Here is a 12,749-nt window from a genome sequence, read left to right on the forward strand (position 1 = left end):
GCGGTGATTTGTAATAGGGTTGTAAGGGTTATGATATTTCCTCTAGCGTGTTCTCGGTGTTGAACAATCTCCTCTAGCATGTCCTCAGGCTCAGTCCTATTAAGAGCCTCTTAGCTAGAGCAGTATGCTGAGAATCTTTACAATAACTCTCAAGTGCACTTACAACCATGTGTTCCTCTGCTAAGAATGCCCTGTTCAAGCTTGTCAGGCTGAAGCCATAAATGTTTCTGTTACACACAAAGGGCACAATAAAATGTTGGCAGAGTGTCATGTTCCGCTTGAGAGGAGGAATCTGGAACTTTAGATTGTTTTATGGTTTAAAAGTGGAGCTATTAACAGATTTGCAATGTAACCCAAAAAGCCATACAATGCGACATTTATCTTCACAAACATTAACGGGAATAGAACCAGTTTGCTACACTGACTTTAATCAGGTTTAATGGCGTTTTACAGAACATTAAGCTACTGTTGATATACCAATAAAATGTTTCCGGATAGAATAATGAAAAGTTATTGTACAAATTGACATGCTTTAGAATACTTGGTGTTTTTACGAGGGAAGTATAGTGTATTTTAAAGTGGTTACAGAGGTAAAAGGTTTTTTACCTTAATGCGTTCTCTGCATTAAGGTAAAAAGCCTTTTAATGGTAGCGCAGCCCCCAGCCCCTCATAAATACTTACCTGAACCTGATATGGATCCAGTGCTGTGCATGTCTGCAGCAGCTCTTCTACCCTCTCCCCTGTCTCAGAGGCTTAGCTGAGAGTAGCGGGGAGCCATTGGCTCAAGCTGCTGTAAATCAAAACCTGTCAGCAGAGAGCAGGGGGCGGGGCTGAGCCAGACGGAGTATGTGTGAATAGACGCAAGCAGCCCGGCTCTAGATTGAGCACGCAGGAGTGACCCCATAGGAAGTGGCTTCCCATGGGGACATTCGGCAGGGAGGAGCGATTGCAGGAGCGCTGGTGGAGGACCCCAGAAGAGGAGAATTGAGGCTGCTTCGTGCAAAACCATTGCACAGAGCATGTAACTGACATGTTTATTATTTTTTAAAAATAACCAAACCTTTATAATCACTTTAAGGCCCCGTTCACATACGAGCGACGCTACTTCCAGGGGCGACCTCCGAGCGGCCGGCACGGACTTCATAACATTGAAGTCTATGGCGGTCGCCTCCTGGTCGCCCCAAAGAAGCTTCGGACCCTTTTTCTAAGTCGGAGCGACTTGTGTCGCTCCTATTAGAACGGGTCCGCAGCTTCCCTATGGAAGGCGGCCTACGGCGACCTGTGAGGTGACCAGGTCGCCTCACAGGTCGCCTTAGTGTGAACGGGGACTAAGTGTCTGTCTAAAAGGAATAAATGGTGACAAAGCAAAAAGCAAAAAACAGTGGGGGAGTGATCCCAAATCAGGAGCAGCAATCAACACAAAAATGTGAACGAAGATAATCATATATATATATATATATATATATATATATATATATATATATATATATATAGTGGGTACGGAAAGTATTCAGACCCCCTTAAATTTTTCACTCTTTGTTATATTGCAGCCATTTGCTAAAATCATTTAAGTTCATTCTTCTTCCTCATGAATGTACACATAGCACCCCATACTGACAGAAAAACACAGAATTGTTAACATTGTTGCAGATTTATTAAAAAAGAAAAACTAAAATATCACATGGTCCTAAGTATTCAGACCCTTTGCTCAGTATTTAGTAGAAGTCCCCTTTTGATCTAATACAGCCAGGAGTCTTTTTGGGAAAGATGCAACAAGTCTTTCACACCTGGATTTGGGGGTCCTCTGCCATTCCTCCTTGCAGATCCTCTCCAGTTCTGTCAGGTTGGATGGTGAACGTTGGTGGACAGCCATTTTTAGGTCTCTCCAGAGATGCTCAATTGGGTTTAAGTCAGGGCTCTGGCTGAGTTGTTGTGAAGCCACTCCTTCGTTATTTTAGCTGTGTGCTTAGGGTCATTGTCTTGTTGGAAGGTAAACTTCGGCCCAGTCTGAGGTCCAGAGTACTCTGGAGAAGGTTTTTGTCCAGGATATCCCTGTACTTGGCCGCATTCATCTTTCCCTCGATTGCAACCAGTCGTCCTGTCCCTGCAGCTGAAAAACACCCCCACAGCATGATGCTACCACCACCATGCTTCACTGTTGGGACTGTATTGGACAGGTGATGAGCAGTGCCTGGTTTTCTCCACACATACCGCTTAGAATTAAGGCCAAAAAGTTCTATTTTGGTCTCATCAGACCAGAGAATCTTATTTCTCACCATCTTGGAGTCCTTCAGGTGTTTTTTTAGCAAACTCCATGCGGGCTTTCATGTGTCTTACACTGAGGAGAGGCTTCCGTCGGGCCACTCTGCCATAAAGCCCCGACTGGTGGAGGGCTGCAGTGATGGTTGACTTTCTACAACTTTCTCCCATCTCCTGACTGCATCTCTGTAGCTCAGCCACAGTGATCTTTGGGTTCTTCTTTACCTCTCTCACCAAGGCTCTTCTCCCCCGATAGCTCAGTTTGGCCGGACGGCCAGCTCTAGGAAGGGTTCTGGTCGTCCCAAACGTCTTCCATTTGAGGATTATGGAGGCCACTGTGCTCTTAGGAACCTTAAGTGCAGCAGAAATCTTTTTGTAACCTTGGCCAGATCTGTGCCTTGCCACAATTCTGTCTCTGAGCTCTTCAGGCAGTTCCTTTGACCTCATGATTCTCATTTGCTCTGACATGCATTGTGATCTGGAAGGTCTTGTATAGAAAGGTCTGTGGCTTTCCTAATCAAGTCCAATCAGTATAATCAAACACAGCTGGACTCAAATGAAGGTGTAGAACCATCTCAAGGATGATCAGAAGAAATGGAAAGCACCTGAGTTAAATATATGAGTGTCACAGCAAAGGGTCTGAATACTTAGGACCATGTGATATTTCAGTTTTTCTTTTTTAATAAATCTGCAACAATGTCAACAATTCTGTGTTTTTCTGTCAGTATGGGGTGCTATGTGTACATTCATGAGGAAGAAGAATGAACTTAAATGATTTTAGCAAATGGCTGCAATATAACAAAGAGTGAAAAATTTAAGGGGGTCTGAATACTTTCCGTACCCACTGTGTGTATATATATATATATATATATATATATATATATATATATATATATATATATATATTCCTAAATATACGATTGTGTTAATCAATAAAGTGTATAATCAACAAAATTCTGTGCAACAGGATTTTGCTGCAAAAAATATCTAGTATTTGGTGAAAATATGAATAACGCAATCAAATAAGTGTCCATAAAATAGCAGCAGATATCCGGATGTTGAAAACCAATGGATAAGCTTGTTATATGGCACTATACACCTCCACCAGAACACCCAATATATGTATGCGCTTACCAGAAGCTGTGGACCCCTTATAATTGGGGGTCAAGCGCGCTGATAAGATCATGAGCACCAGGCATAAGACGGAGGCACCTTTTCCCCGTAGCCACTGTAGATCCCAATCTGTTAACCCGGAGATGGGCTTCCAAACAATATGACCAGGGAAAAACAAGAAGGGCTCGATAGTGAAGTACGTTAAACCACAGAAGTTTATTAAGAAAAGGATTCACTTACAATTGGGTAGATAAAATCGAGCTTAAATGCACATCAAGCGGTCTTCGGTGTACGGACGCCTTCCGCGTTCCACAAGCGTACCACCGAGAAGTCGGAAGTAAGGATGGCGTAGTCACAGGTCCTAGCGTCCCGGCGCGTTTCGTAAGCACGCTGGCTTACGTCATCAGAAGGAAATGCATTGATGGAAACTCTTCACTAGACATATGCCGGTTTTCGGTAATTCGATATATCGCGGTATTGCATAGCCACGGTATTGTTATTGTGGCATTTTTAAAATACCGAGTTTCTCTGTCAAGTCTGCCTGACTTGTGAATTGATACATTTCAGTGAGCTGGATGACTCATTCACTCACTCAGCTAACACCTTTCAGCATTAAGTCTCCTAACTATAAACAAAAATGATTACATTTGTATCTTTTCCTTCCCTCTGCCAGGGAGAAAGGAAGTTTAACCTCTTAAAGACTGGATCTTTTTCTGACACTTGCTGTTTGCAAGTTAAAATCAGTTTTTTTTTTGCTAGAAAAGTACTTAGAACCCCCAAACATTTTATATATTTTTTTAGCAGAGACCCTACAGAATAAAATGGCGATTGTTGTAATATTTTATGTCACACTGTATTTGCGCAGCAGTCTTTCAAACGCAATGATTAGACTTTAATGAATAAAAAAAAAAAAAAAAACGTAACAGTAAAGTTATCCCAATTTTTTTTTTTTTTGTTACACAGAGAATCGTGAGAGAATCGTGATCTTTATTCCAAGCTAAAAAATCGTGATTCTCATTTTGGCCAGAATCGTGCAGCTCTAATAAATATATATATACACACACACGCCTAGCAGCCCACATTACATTATTATATAGCCATCAAGCAGTGTCTGGCCTACCTGGTGATGACTGGTCCTGGCGCTCTGATCCGATGGCCTGGTCTTTAAAGGGGCAAATCCTTGCGATCCAGAAGTGGTTAAACCTGCAGGAGGACCGGTGTTTTTATCTATTAATGACTTTACTATTGCTTTAGGCCTGGTTCACATGTATGCGGGTTGGTGGTTCACATGTATGCGGGTTGGCGGTTCACATGTATGCGGGTTGGCGGCCCACATTTGCACAGGCATAGCAGCCCATTGATTTGAACGGGCTGCTATGCCCTCATTTTCCGCAGAAAAAAGGTGCATGCAGCATTTTTTTTAAATTCAGTGGCCTTGAAATCCATCCTGCTTTTGCACCATGCGACTAACCTGCAGTTCCTGCTCTGGCAAGCTTTCTGCATTTTTTGTATACGTGGGCACGGCATTTAAAAATAAACAGTTTGCGTGTGCAGCAACGGCAGGTAAGTCGCATGGTGCAAAAGAAGGATGGATTTCATGGCCACTGCATTTTTTTAAATTCTGCATGCACCTTTTTTCAGCTGAAAACGCAGGCATAGCAGCTCAAGCCCATTCACATCAATGGGCTGCTATGCCTGTGCAAATGTGGGCCCCCAACCCGCATACATGTGAACCAGGCCTAAAGCAATAGTAAAGTCATTAATAGATAAAAACACCGGTCCTCCTGCAGGTTTAACCAATTAATGACTTTACTATTGCTTTAGGCCTGGTTCACATGTATGCGGGTTGGGGGCCCACATTTGCACAGGCATAGCAGCCCATTGATGTGAATGGGCTTGAGCTGCTATGCCTGCGTTTTCAGCTGAAAAAAGGTGCATGCAGAATTTAAAAAAATGCAGTGGCCATGAAATCCATCCTTCTTTTGCACCATGCGACTTACCTGCCGTTGCTGCACACGCAAACTGTTTATTTTTAAATGCCGTGCCCACGTATACAAAAAATGCAGAAAGCTTGCCAGAGCAGGAACTGCAGGTTAGTCGCATGGTGCAAAAGCAGGATGGATTTCAAGGCCACTGAATTTTAAAAAAATGCTGCATGCACCTTTTTTCTGCGGAAAATGAGGGCATAGCAGCCCATTCAAATCAATGGGCTGCTATGCCTGTGCAAATGTGAACCACCAACCCGCATACATGTGAACCAGGCCTAAAGCAATAGTAAAGTAATTTATAAACAACACCTCCTTCAGGTTTAACCACTTCTTGACCACAAGGATTTGCCCTCTTAATGACCAGGCCATCGGATCGGAGCCGAGCGCCAGAACCAGTTATCACCAGTTAGGCCAGACACTGCTTGATGACCTATTTTAGGCCTGGTTCACAGAGTCTGTACTGACTGACTATATAATAATGTGCATAAGTGAACCAAAGCCCCTAAATTCAGCAATGAAATTGAAGTGAGGTGGAAATTTAATAATTTAAATTTAATAATAGAATACCGTGATAATACCGTATACCGTGGCAAAACCTTAATCAATTAATCGCAGCATGAAAATCTGATACCGTCACAAGCCTACTCTTCACTATGCTGGCTGTATTGGTGCTCTTGATGAGGTTATTAGAGATGTGCACCTCCACATATTTAAAGTGAGGGACCATCTTCACAGTTTCACCCCCATATAGATGAGTGGGGTGGTGCCAGTCTTCCTAAAGTCCACAATTGTCGTCTTTATGGTAATGGAGGAATTCATCAAGCAATTGTAAAATAACATTTTTCTCTATCTTTCTTTGCCAGATGCAGTCCTCTGATCCATATCAGTAGGGTTATACTGCCCCCTACAGGAGTAGGACACTAGGCAGAAAAAAAGTTCTGGCTACGCCTTTGGGCAGTCCCGGAGGGTACACCCTCTCTCTTCCTGCATAGGTTGTCAGTTTTAATCTGCCTAGTCAGGAGTAAGGACCTAGTTCCTTGCTGGGATCTTGGTCCTGGCATAAAAGTATTTTTTATAAGGTGGATGTGCTGGCATCTACAGATGCCACTTTTGGCCGCAAGGTTTTGCTGGCTGCTGTCTGGAGGGCTTTTGGCCTTCCTTGAGGGTGTTTACTGTTTTGTTTCAGGTGGGCCTTATCTTTTGTTCCGATGAGTTCTATGTTACCTGATTGGCTATGTTTAGCCTTGGGGACTTGTTCTTTTCTGCTTTTCCCACCCCTCATTTTATGGCACTGCTTTGGGACGTCCCTACTGCATTCGTATCAAATGTCTCACAATCGCAAACAAATGTATTAATATAAATAAAAAAACTCTATAATAAAGAACAAAGTCCATCCACAGGTGAAAAAGTGCTGATTGGAATTCGCAAGTGGCCGCTCCTCTACTTCAACACCAAACCCAGCCTCTTACCAGAGATATCAGAACTCTTAACGTAAAGATCATTAAGGCATGAGGACTATCCAGGGTAACTTTCAGATGAACTCCCTCAGGCAGGCTTCGCAATTCCTCAAAACTTCATAAATGGAACATGGAGAGAGGAAATTTACAGACTCCTAGGGGTAGATTTACTAAAACGGGAGCACTCGGAACTCAGATTACTAAATCAACCCCATAGTAAAATACTGTCACATAGCATGTATCAGCCAAACGCTATCCGCCAGCAAGCATGAAAGTTTCAGCCACTCACACTCCACCCAGCATATTTTGCTGCTGAAGAACATCTTCAGGGGCCAGTGCATTTATCAAATATTTCCACCTTCCCATTACTTAGGCTAGTTTTACCTGAAAAATACTTTTGATGTACACTGGTGGAGACCAAAAATAATTATCTCCAGGTTGCCCATGATTGGAAATATCTTTGTGTCTTTTTAAGCTTTATGCCTTTCTCTACAGTACTTTATGTTGCATGGCTCCTTTCGCCAGAGGAGTCGCAGAATTCTTCAGATATAAGAGATCTCTTAGAATTTCCAAGGATAGTTTGAATGTAGCCTCTTGCATGCAACAACTCTTCCATCGGATTCTGTGGAATGGATAAAACTGGGGGCATACTAACTTGGTTCATCAGAAAAGGGTTTGATTAGTGAAGGACTCCATGTTCTTCTACCTAGACTGCTCATCACTATCAGTCATTTAAGAAGTTGTGGGACAATAGACATGATAAGGTTCCTTTTTTTAATTATTTTTCTTTTTTAAACGCAGGATTTGAATCATTACAACTCTTGCCAGGCATAGCAGTGTCTAAATGCCCTTGTATCCTCACTTTTTAAGTTTGCTTTTTCTAAGCTTTGCTTGGGTGTCAACAATTACCCCTGCTCTTGTGATTTCCCTTTTATACTAATCTACTCCAAAATTCTCACCAAAGCAACAACTTTACTGCTAAACACTTTGCAATGTTCTCACTTCAGCTTTTTAAAGAACTGACAGATTCAACTTAAATAATGAAGTGAAGACTTAGACAGGCATGCTTCTGTGGTCATTCGCATCTCTGATGTTTTCTCTTTCTGTTTGTGTCTGCCTTCTTCCAATTCAATAAATTGTAACTTGCAACTATTGCCCTTTCAAAGTGTGTTGTACTCGCCCTTCATAGTCTATGGTGGTGCCTGCCTGCCTGCTTTACTAACTAAATTTGCTTTCTCACTTAAATGTTCGGATCAGAGAATATTGTTTTTAACCCCCTCTCTGTATTTATATTTGAAAAACAAGGACAGTGACCGACCGGCCTGGTTATGAACGCCAGTCTGCTTCAAAACAACTGCCATGTGCTTTTTTTTATGTATTTCCTGCTTGGGTTTTTCTTTACGTTTGTCATATGGCTGAGTAGACTCCTTGCAGTATCGGTCATCTGCTTGGTTTCTTTATTGTGACATTTAAGGTAACAGTATTTTCTAAACCCCGGCAGTGTAAAGAGAAGTTCCACTATTGAAAAATCACACAACGCATGGGAATCCTCTGATGACAGTCGAAACAGGCTAATGAGGGCAGCTTCAACATCAAAACTGACCTCAAAGGCTTCCAAAGCTTTGGATAAGTAAGTATAAAATGTTAATGGTAACATATAATATGTCTGGTTGGAATTTCCCAGAAGGCCTGGTCTTTTTGATTTTTTTTTTTTTTTTGTAGGCTGGTATAAACTTGATCTCAGTTGACCCAGTTTTATTGAAACCATAGAGCTCTTTGTAACCTCAAACCTCAGTCAGCATTGATATCAGTATATAAATGTTCTTCCACTACCATGCATCCCTTAGTCAGCCAAGTCCACAAATAATGACTGGGGAGTGTTCCCAGTCCAGCTATGGTGTCGGCAGAAGCTGTTAAGTCATTTGTTAGCTTGTATAAGCAGGCTGGGTGTGAAATGCTGTTGAGCCTTTATTTTTTGATTGTCATGGCTAGTTTGGAATGATACTGAAGACAAGCGCAGAATGTTTATAAGCTTTACTGAAATTTGTTGCCCAATTACGAACAGCTGATTAAGTATAGAGGTGCCCATGGGCCCTACATGGGGCTTGGTCAAGTTTTTTGTTTAAAGGATAAGTTCAGCATTGTAAATGAATGCACATCTTTTTGCACGTGAAAAGATGTGCATAAATTTTTTTTTAACTAGGAGCCTGCAAAGCATTGCACCCATGATCAGCAGATCGCGGGTGCAATGCAGGGCTCCTGCAGACTGTCATTGAAGGCTGTCTGCTCTTATGGGCAGACAGTTACACAATGAGTTATACAATGACAGGAGGCATCAATGAACTGCCTAGAGCGCTCAACAGCGCTCACATTCTGTGAATGAATGACAGCATGGCAGCATTTGTTTTTAAAATTGTGACAGCGGTTGTGGGGAGAAGAGCCCCTGCTCGCTGTCACAACGGGGGATCAGTGTGGGTGCAGAGGCTGCTGCAACAGTAGCATATTATACCCTGAATACGGGTGTACCATGTTACAAAGGGGAAATTTCTCCTTTAACTTGTGTATAGAAACAAAGATCCCTGCATGCAGACATTCACTGGCATTGGCTTCCCAATAAAATTAATAGCAATAGCCAGGATTTTTTTTTTTTAATAAAAACTTTTCTGGCTTCTGCGTTCCCTGTAACTTAAGCCTCGTACACACGTACCGATTGTCGGCCGTAAATATTCGGCCGATGACCAATCGGCCGATTGTAGGCTTGTTAGTATGATGCTTCTGACAGCCGACAGCGCATTTTCGGCTGATCAGACTGTCGTGCAGGCATTAAAATTTTTGTTGGCCAACACCAGAACGGCCGATTGTTCCCCAGTCAGTACAGATTTCGGCCGACAGACAGCAGATTAGCAAGACTGGGCATGCTCAGAAAAGAAAAAAGACAAGGAAAGTTAACCATCACATGACATCACTTCTGCAGTCGGCTGTTGTTGGCCGACAAAGTTCGTGTGCAGTCTTTTGCAGTTTTCAACAGACACGACAGCCCTGGACAAAAGACGGCCGATCGTTTGGCCGACGATCAGTACGTGTGTACGGGGCTTTACAGCCTGCTTTGTTTTTGGGTACCTGGTAGACAGAATTTTGTCATTCAGTAGGGCCAAAAAGTTACCTGATTTCCCCTAAAAGAGAAGTTTCCTGATTTCCCTTAAAAGTGGCTGCAGCACTGATGCCAGCTGCAGCTGTCTCCTGCCAATTCTATCCCCAGAACCGAGCATTCAAACACAGCTGATCGCTCAGTTCCCCCCTCCTCTCTGAGCAGAGAGCCGTAACTGTCAGTGTTTGAGGTGCAGAGCAGAAAGCAAAAGCTAACTGGAGCGCTGGGCTGTGGAGCGGCTGGCTCAGGCTCACGTGGCATGGTGAGAGGCTAAGCTAGCTTCTGGTGCAGGCATCTGGGTGGATCCTCAGGATCTTTCCTTAGCCTGGAATGCTGATGGCTGAAAACGGGTCGCAGGAGTGCAGAACAAACTGCACTCCTGTGATCCATAGGAGAAGTAGGGCCAAAAGCGCTTTGGTTGTACTTCTCCTTTATTCTCATGTTTTATAGGTTCAAAAAAATCCCACAAGAAATACCACCAGACTGCAAACACTAATAAACTCCCTGGCTCGATTGGCATAATTTGCCAGCTTGACCACCCCTGGTCTTTGCAATGCTGTTTGTCCTTTAAAATTTGTTGTAATTAAGTACAGGTATTGTAATGGAACCATTTTCTTTCCTAATAAATAAAAACAATAATATTATCTTCTTTCCACACAGCAAATTAATACATGTTTTGCTGCAGTGAGCTCTGAGAAGCAAACCCCTATGTGAAATCCTAAAATGTACAGAATGTATTTTGATGCCACATTAGCTCACACACTAGTGTCTGTGTTGCTCACATAACATAGATAGCAGCCTTCCTTTTCTGAGGCCCCAGTGATCGTCTGATGTAGAGAGCTGTGTAAACTGAACCACAAGAATAATATGTACATTTCTGGCCATAATGTCAAATCTTAGCAGTCTAAACCATTTTCAGGTTTTGCCCATACAAGCCCCTGTGATCACTAAGGCACTCAGTCACAAGCTGTAGCCAGCCTATGCCATTCAAGTAGCGGCCAACAAGTCTGAATTTGCTAATGTAAAGTAATGATGAATTATTTTTGTTTTCAGGCATAAAGATATTGTCGTCAGCCCAGGTAAAAACTCAAGACCGTGCAGCCTTTCTTATCTCATTGTGCTTACTTTTTTCTTGTGCTTACTATTATCGCTCTTTTTTTTCATATGACTAAAACAAAAACTTTAATTTTGGATTCTCTTTTTTTTTTTTCTTTTGTTTTAAGAACTTCTGTTAATACACAATTTTTACTCATAGTGTGTGCTTTGATTAAGTGTTCATTTCACAATAAATTAAAATTTAGCAGCAAGATTACATGCTAAGCAGATGGAAAACTTTGTTATTCTGGCGTTATAAGTTGTTTTACTTCTGTCTCAAAACCAGCAAAAATGTCCACACGAGAAAAAAACAGCCAAGGTAAGATTTTTGCCCAGATCGTACAGCTTGGCTTCTTCATACCTTTTTCTTATGCTCTCCTGATCTAATGTTTTGCTGATTTCTGCTTCTTAAAATGTGTGTGTATATATAAATATATATATATATATATACACATACATTTTGTGTATTTCTGGCATGCAAGCTCCTGCCTTTTGGTTTAATTGTAATGATAGCCCCATGACGTTTATGATGTTATAGACTCTTAAAAATAGCATGTGCCTGGAATTTAAAAGATGAGTGTAGTTTTATGCTAACCATCCCTCTTTCCACAATAAGCTTTTAAAACTATACGTATCATAGGGTGTTATATCAGGCTAGGTAATGATATTTGCCTTTCCCTGATTAGTGCACACAGATGGGCAGGCAGTAAACCCGCTGGCAATTGCTATACAGTGCAAAGCAGAAATTCATAAGTAATCAATTTAATGCCTTTTCTGTGTCTAACGGGTGGGGGGGGGGGGGGGGGGTCTTATTCTAAAACTGCTTTTAGCTTTTAAAAGGAGAAGTTCACCTTTTGGAACATGTTACATGTTCCACCCATATTTAGGATGGAACATGCAACCTGCTCCTACCTCCTCTCCTCCCTGATTGTCCCTCCCTGTGACAGCGGGCAAGGGTTCCTCTCCCCGCACCCACTATCCTATTTTAAAACAGTGCTGCTGTGCGGGTCTCCACCCACACAACTGCATCATTCATTCACAGAGTTCTGTGAATGAATAAACTGCATCTACTGTTGCCCTCCGTGGCCAATGGCTTGTAGTTCTCAATGAACTGCAAGGGTGCTGGTGAGCACTCTCATAGTACATTGATTCTTCCTGCCATTCACTAACTGTCTGCCCATATGAGGTACAGGCATTGCACCCACAATCTGCGGCTCATGTGTGCAATGCTTTACAAGCTGAGTAAAAAAAAAAATAATTATTGAACCTTTTTAACTTCTTTCTTCATCTTTTTTACTAAAAAAGAAAAGGCATTTATTTTTATTTGTAAAAGGGTAACTTATCCGTTAAAGTAAAATGTGGCCCTCCAGCTGTTGCAAAACTACAAGTCCCTTCATGCCCCTCCCTCTGGGTGTAATGCTTGTGGCTGTCAGTCTTGCTATGCCTCATGGGACTTGTAGTTCTGCAACATCTGGAGGGCCACAGTTTGCATATCCCTGCTTTAAAAGGTCAGTGCACCCAAAACTAAGACTTAAAATCCTAGGGAGCTGAATCGCCCAAAAAGATTTTGTATCTTTTGGAGAACTTTGACCGTGAGACCGGTGCTTCTGCATAGCTATTATGAAAGTGTCCAATACTTTCTGCTGGATTCTTTCATTTGCTACTTTGTTCATAGTGAAGTGACAGGTT

The 12,749-nt window shown here is 42.1% G+C and overlaps 1 protein-coding gene across 6 annotated transcripts in view; it reads left to right on the forward strand.

Annotated features, from left to right (window-relative positions):
• Positions 1-12,749, forward strand: part of EML4 (EMAP like 4) — a 351,241-nt gene that overhangs the window by 249,577 nt on the left and 88,915 nt on the right. For 4 of the 6 annotated variants that reach the window (XM_082252331.1, XM_082252335.1, XM_082252334.1 and 1 more), the window contains 3 exons: positions 8,319-8,447; positions 11,019-11,044; positions 11,347-11,379. In XM_082252331.1, the coding sequence (XP_082108457.1) occupies positions 8,319-8,447; positions 11,019-11,044; positions 11,347-11,379 (188 nt within the window). The remainder of the gene's footprint in view (positions 1-8,318; positions 8,448-11,018; positions 11,045-11,346; positions 11,380-12,749) is intronic. The other 2 variants (XM_082252333.1, XM_082252336.1) reach the window with 1 other exon arrangement.

The sequence above is a fragment of the Pelophylax lessonae genome, assembly GCF_965119305.1.
Source record: "Pelophylax lessonae genome assembly, chromosome: 3".
In the NCBI taxonomy this organism is placed as follows: Eukaryota; Metazoa; Chordata; class Amphibia; order Anura; family Ranidae; genus Pelophylax; species Pelophylax lessonae.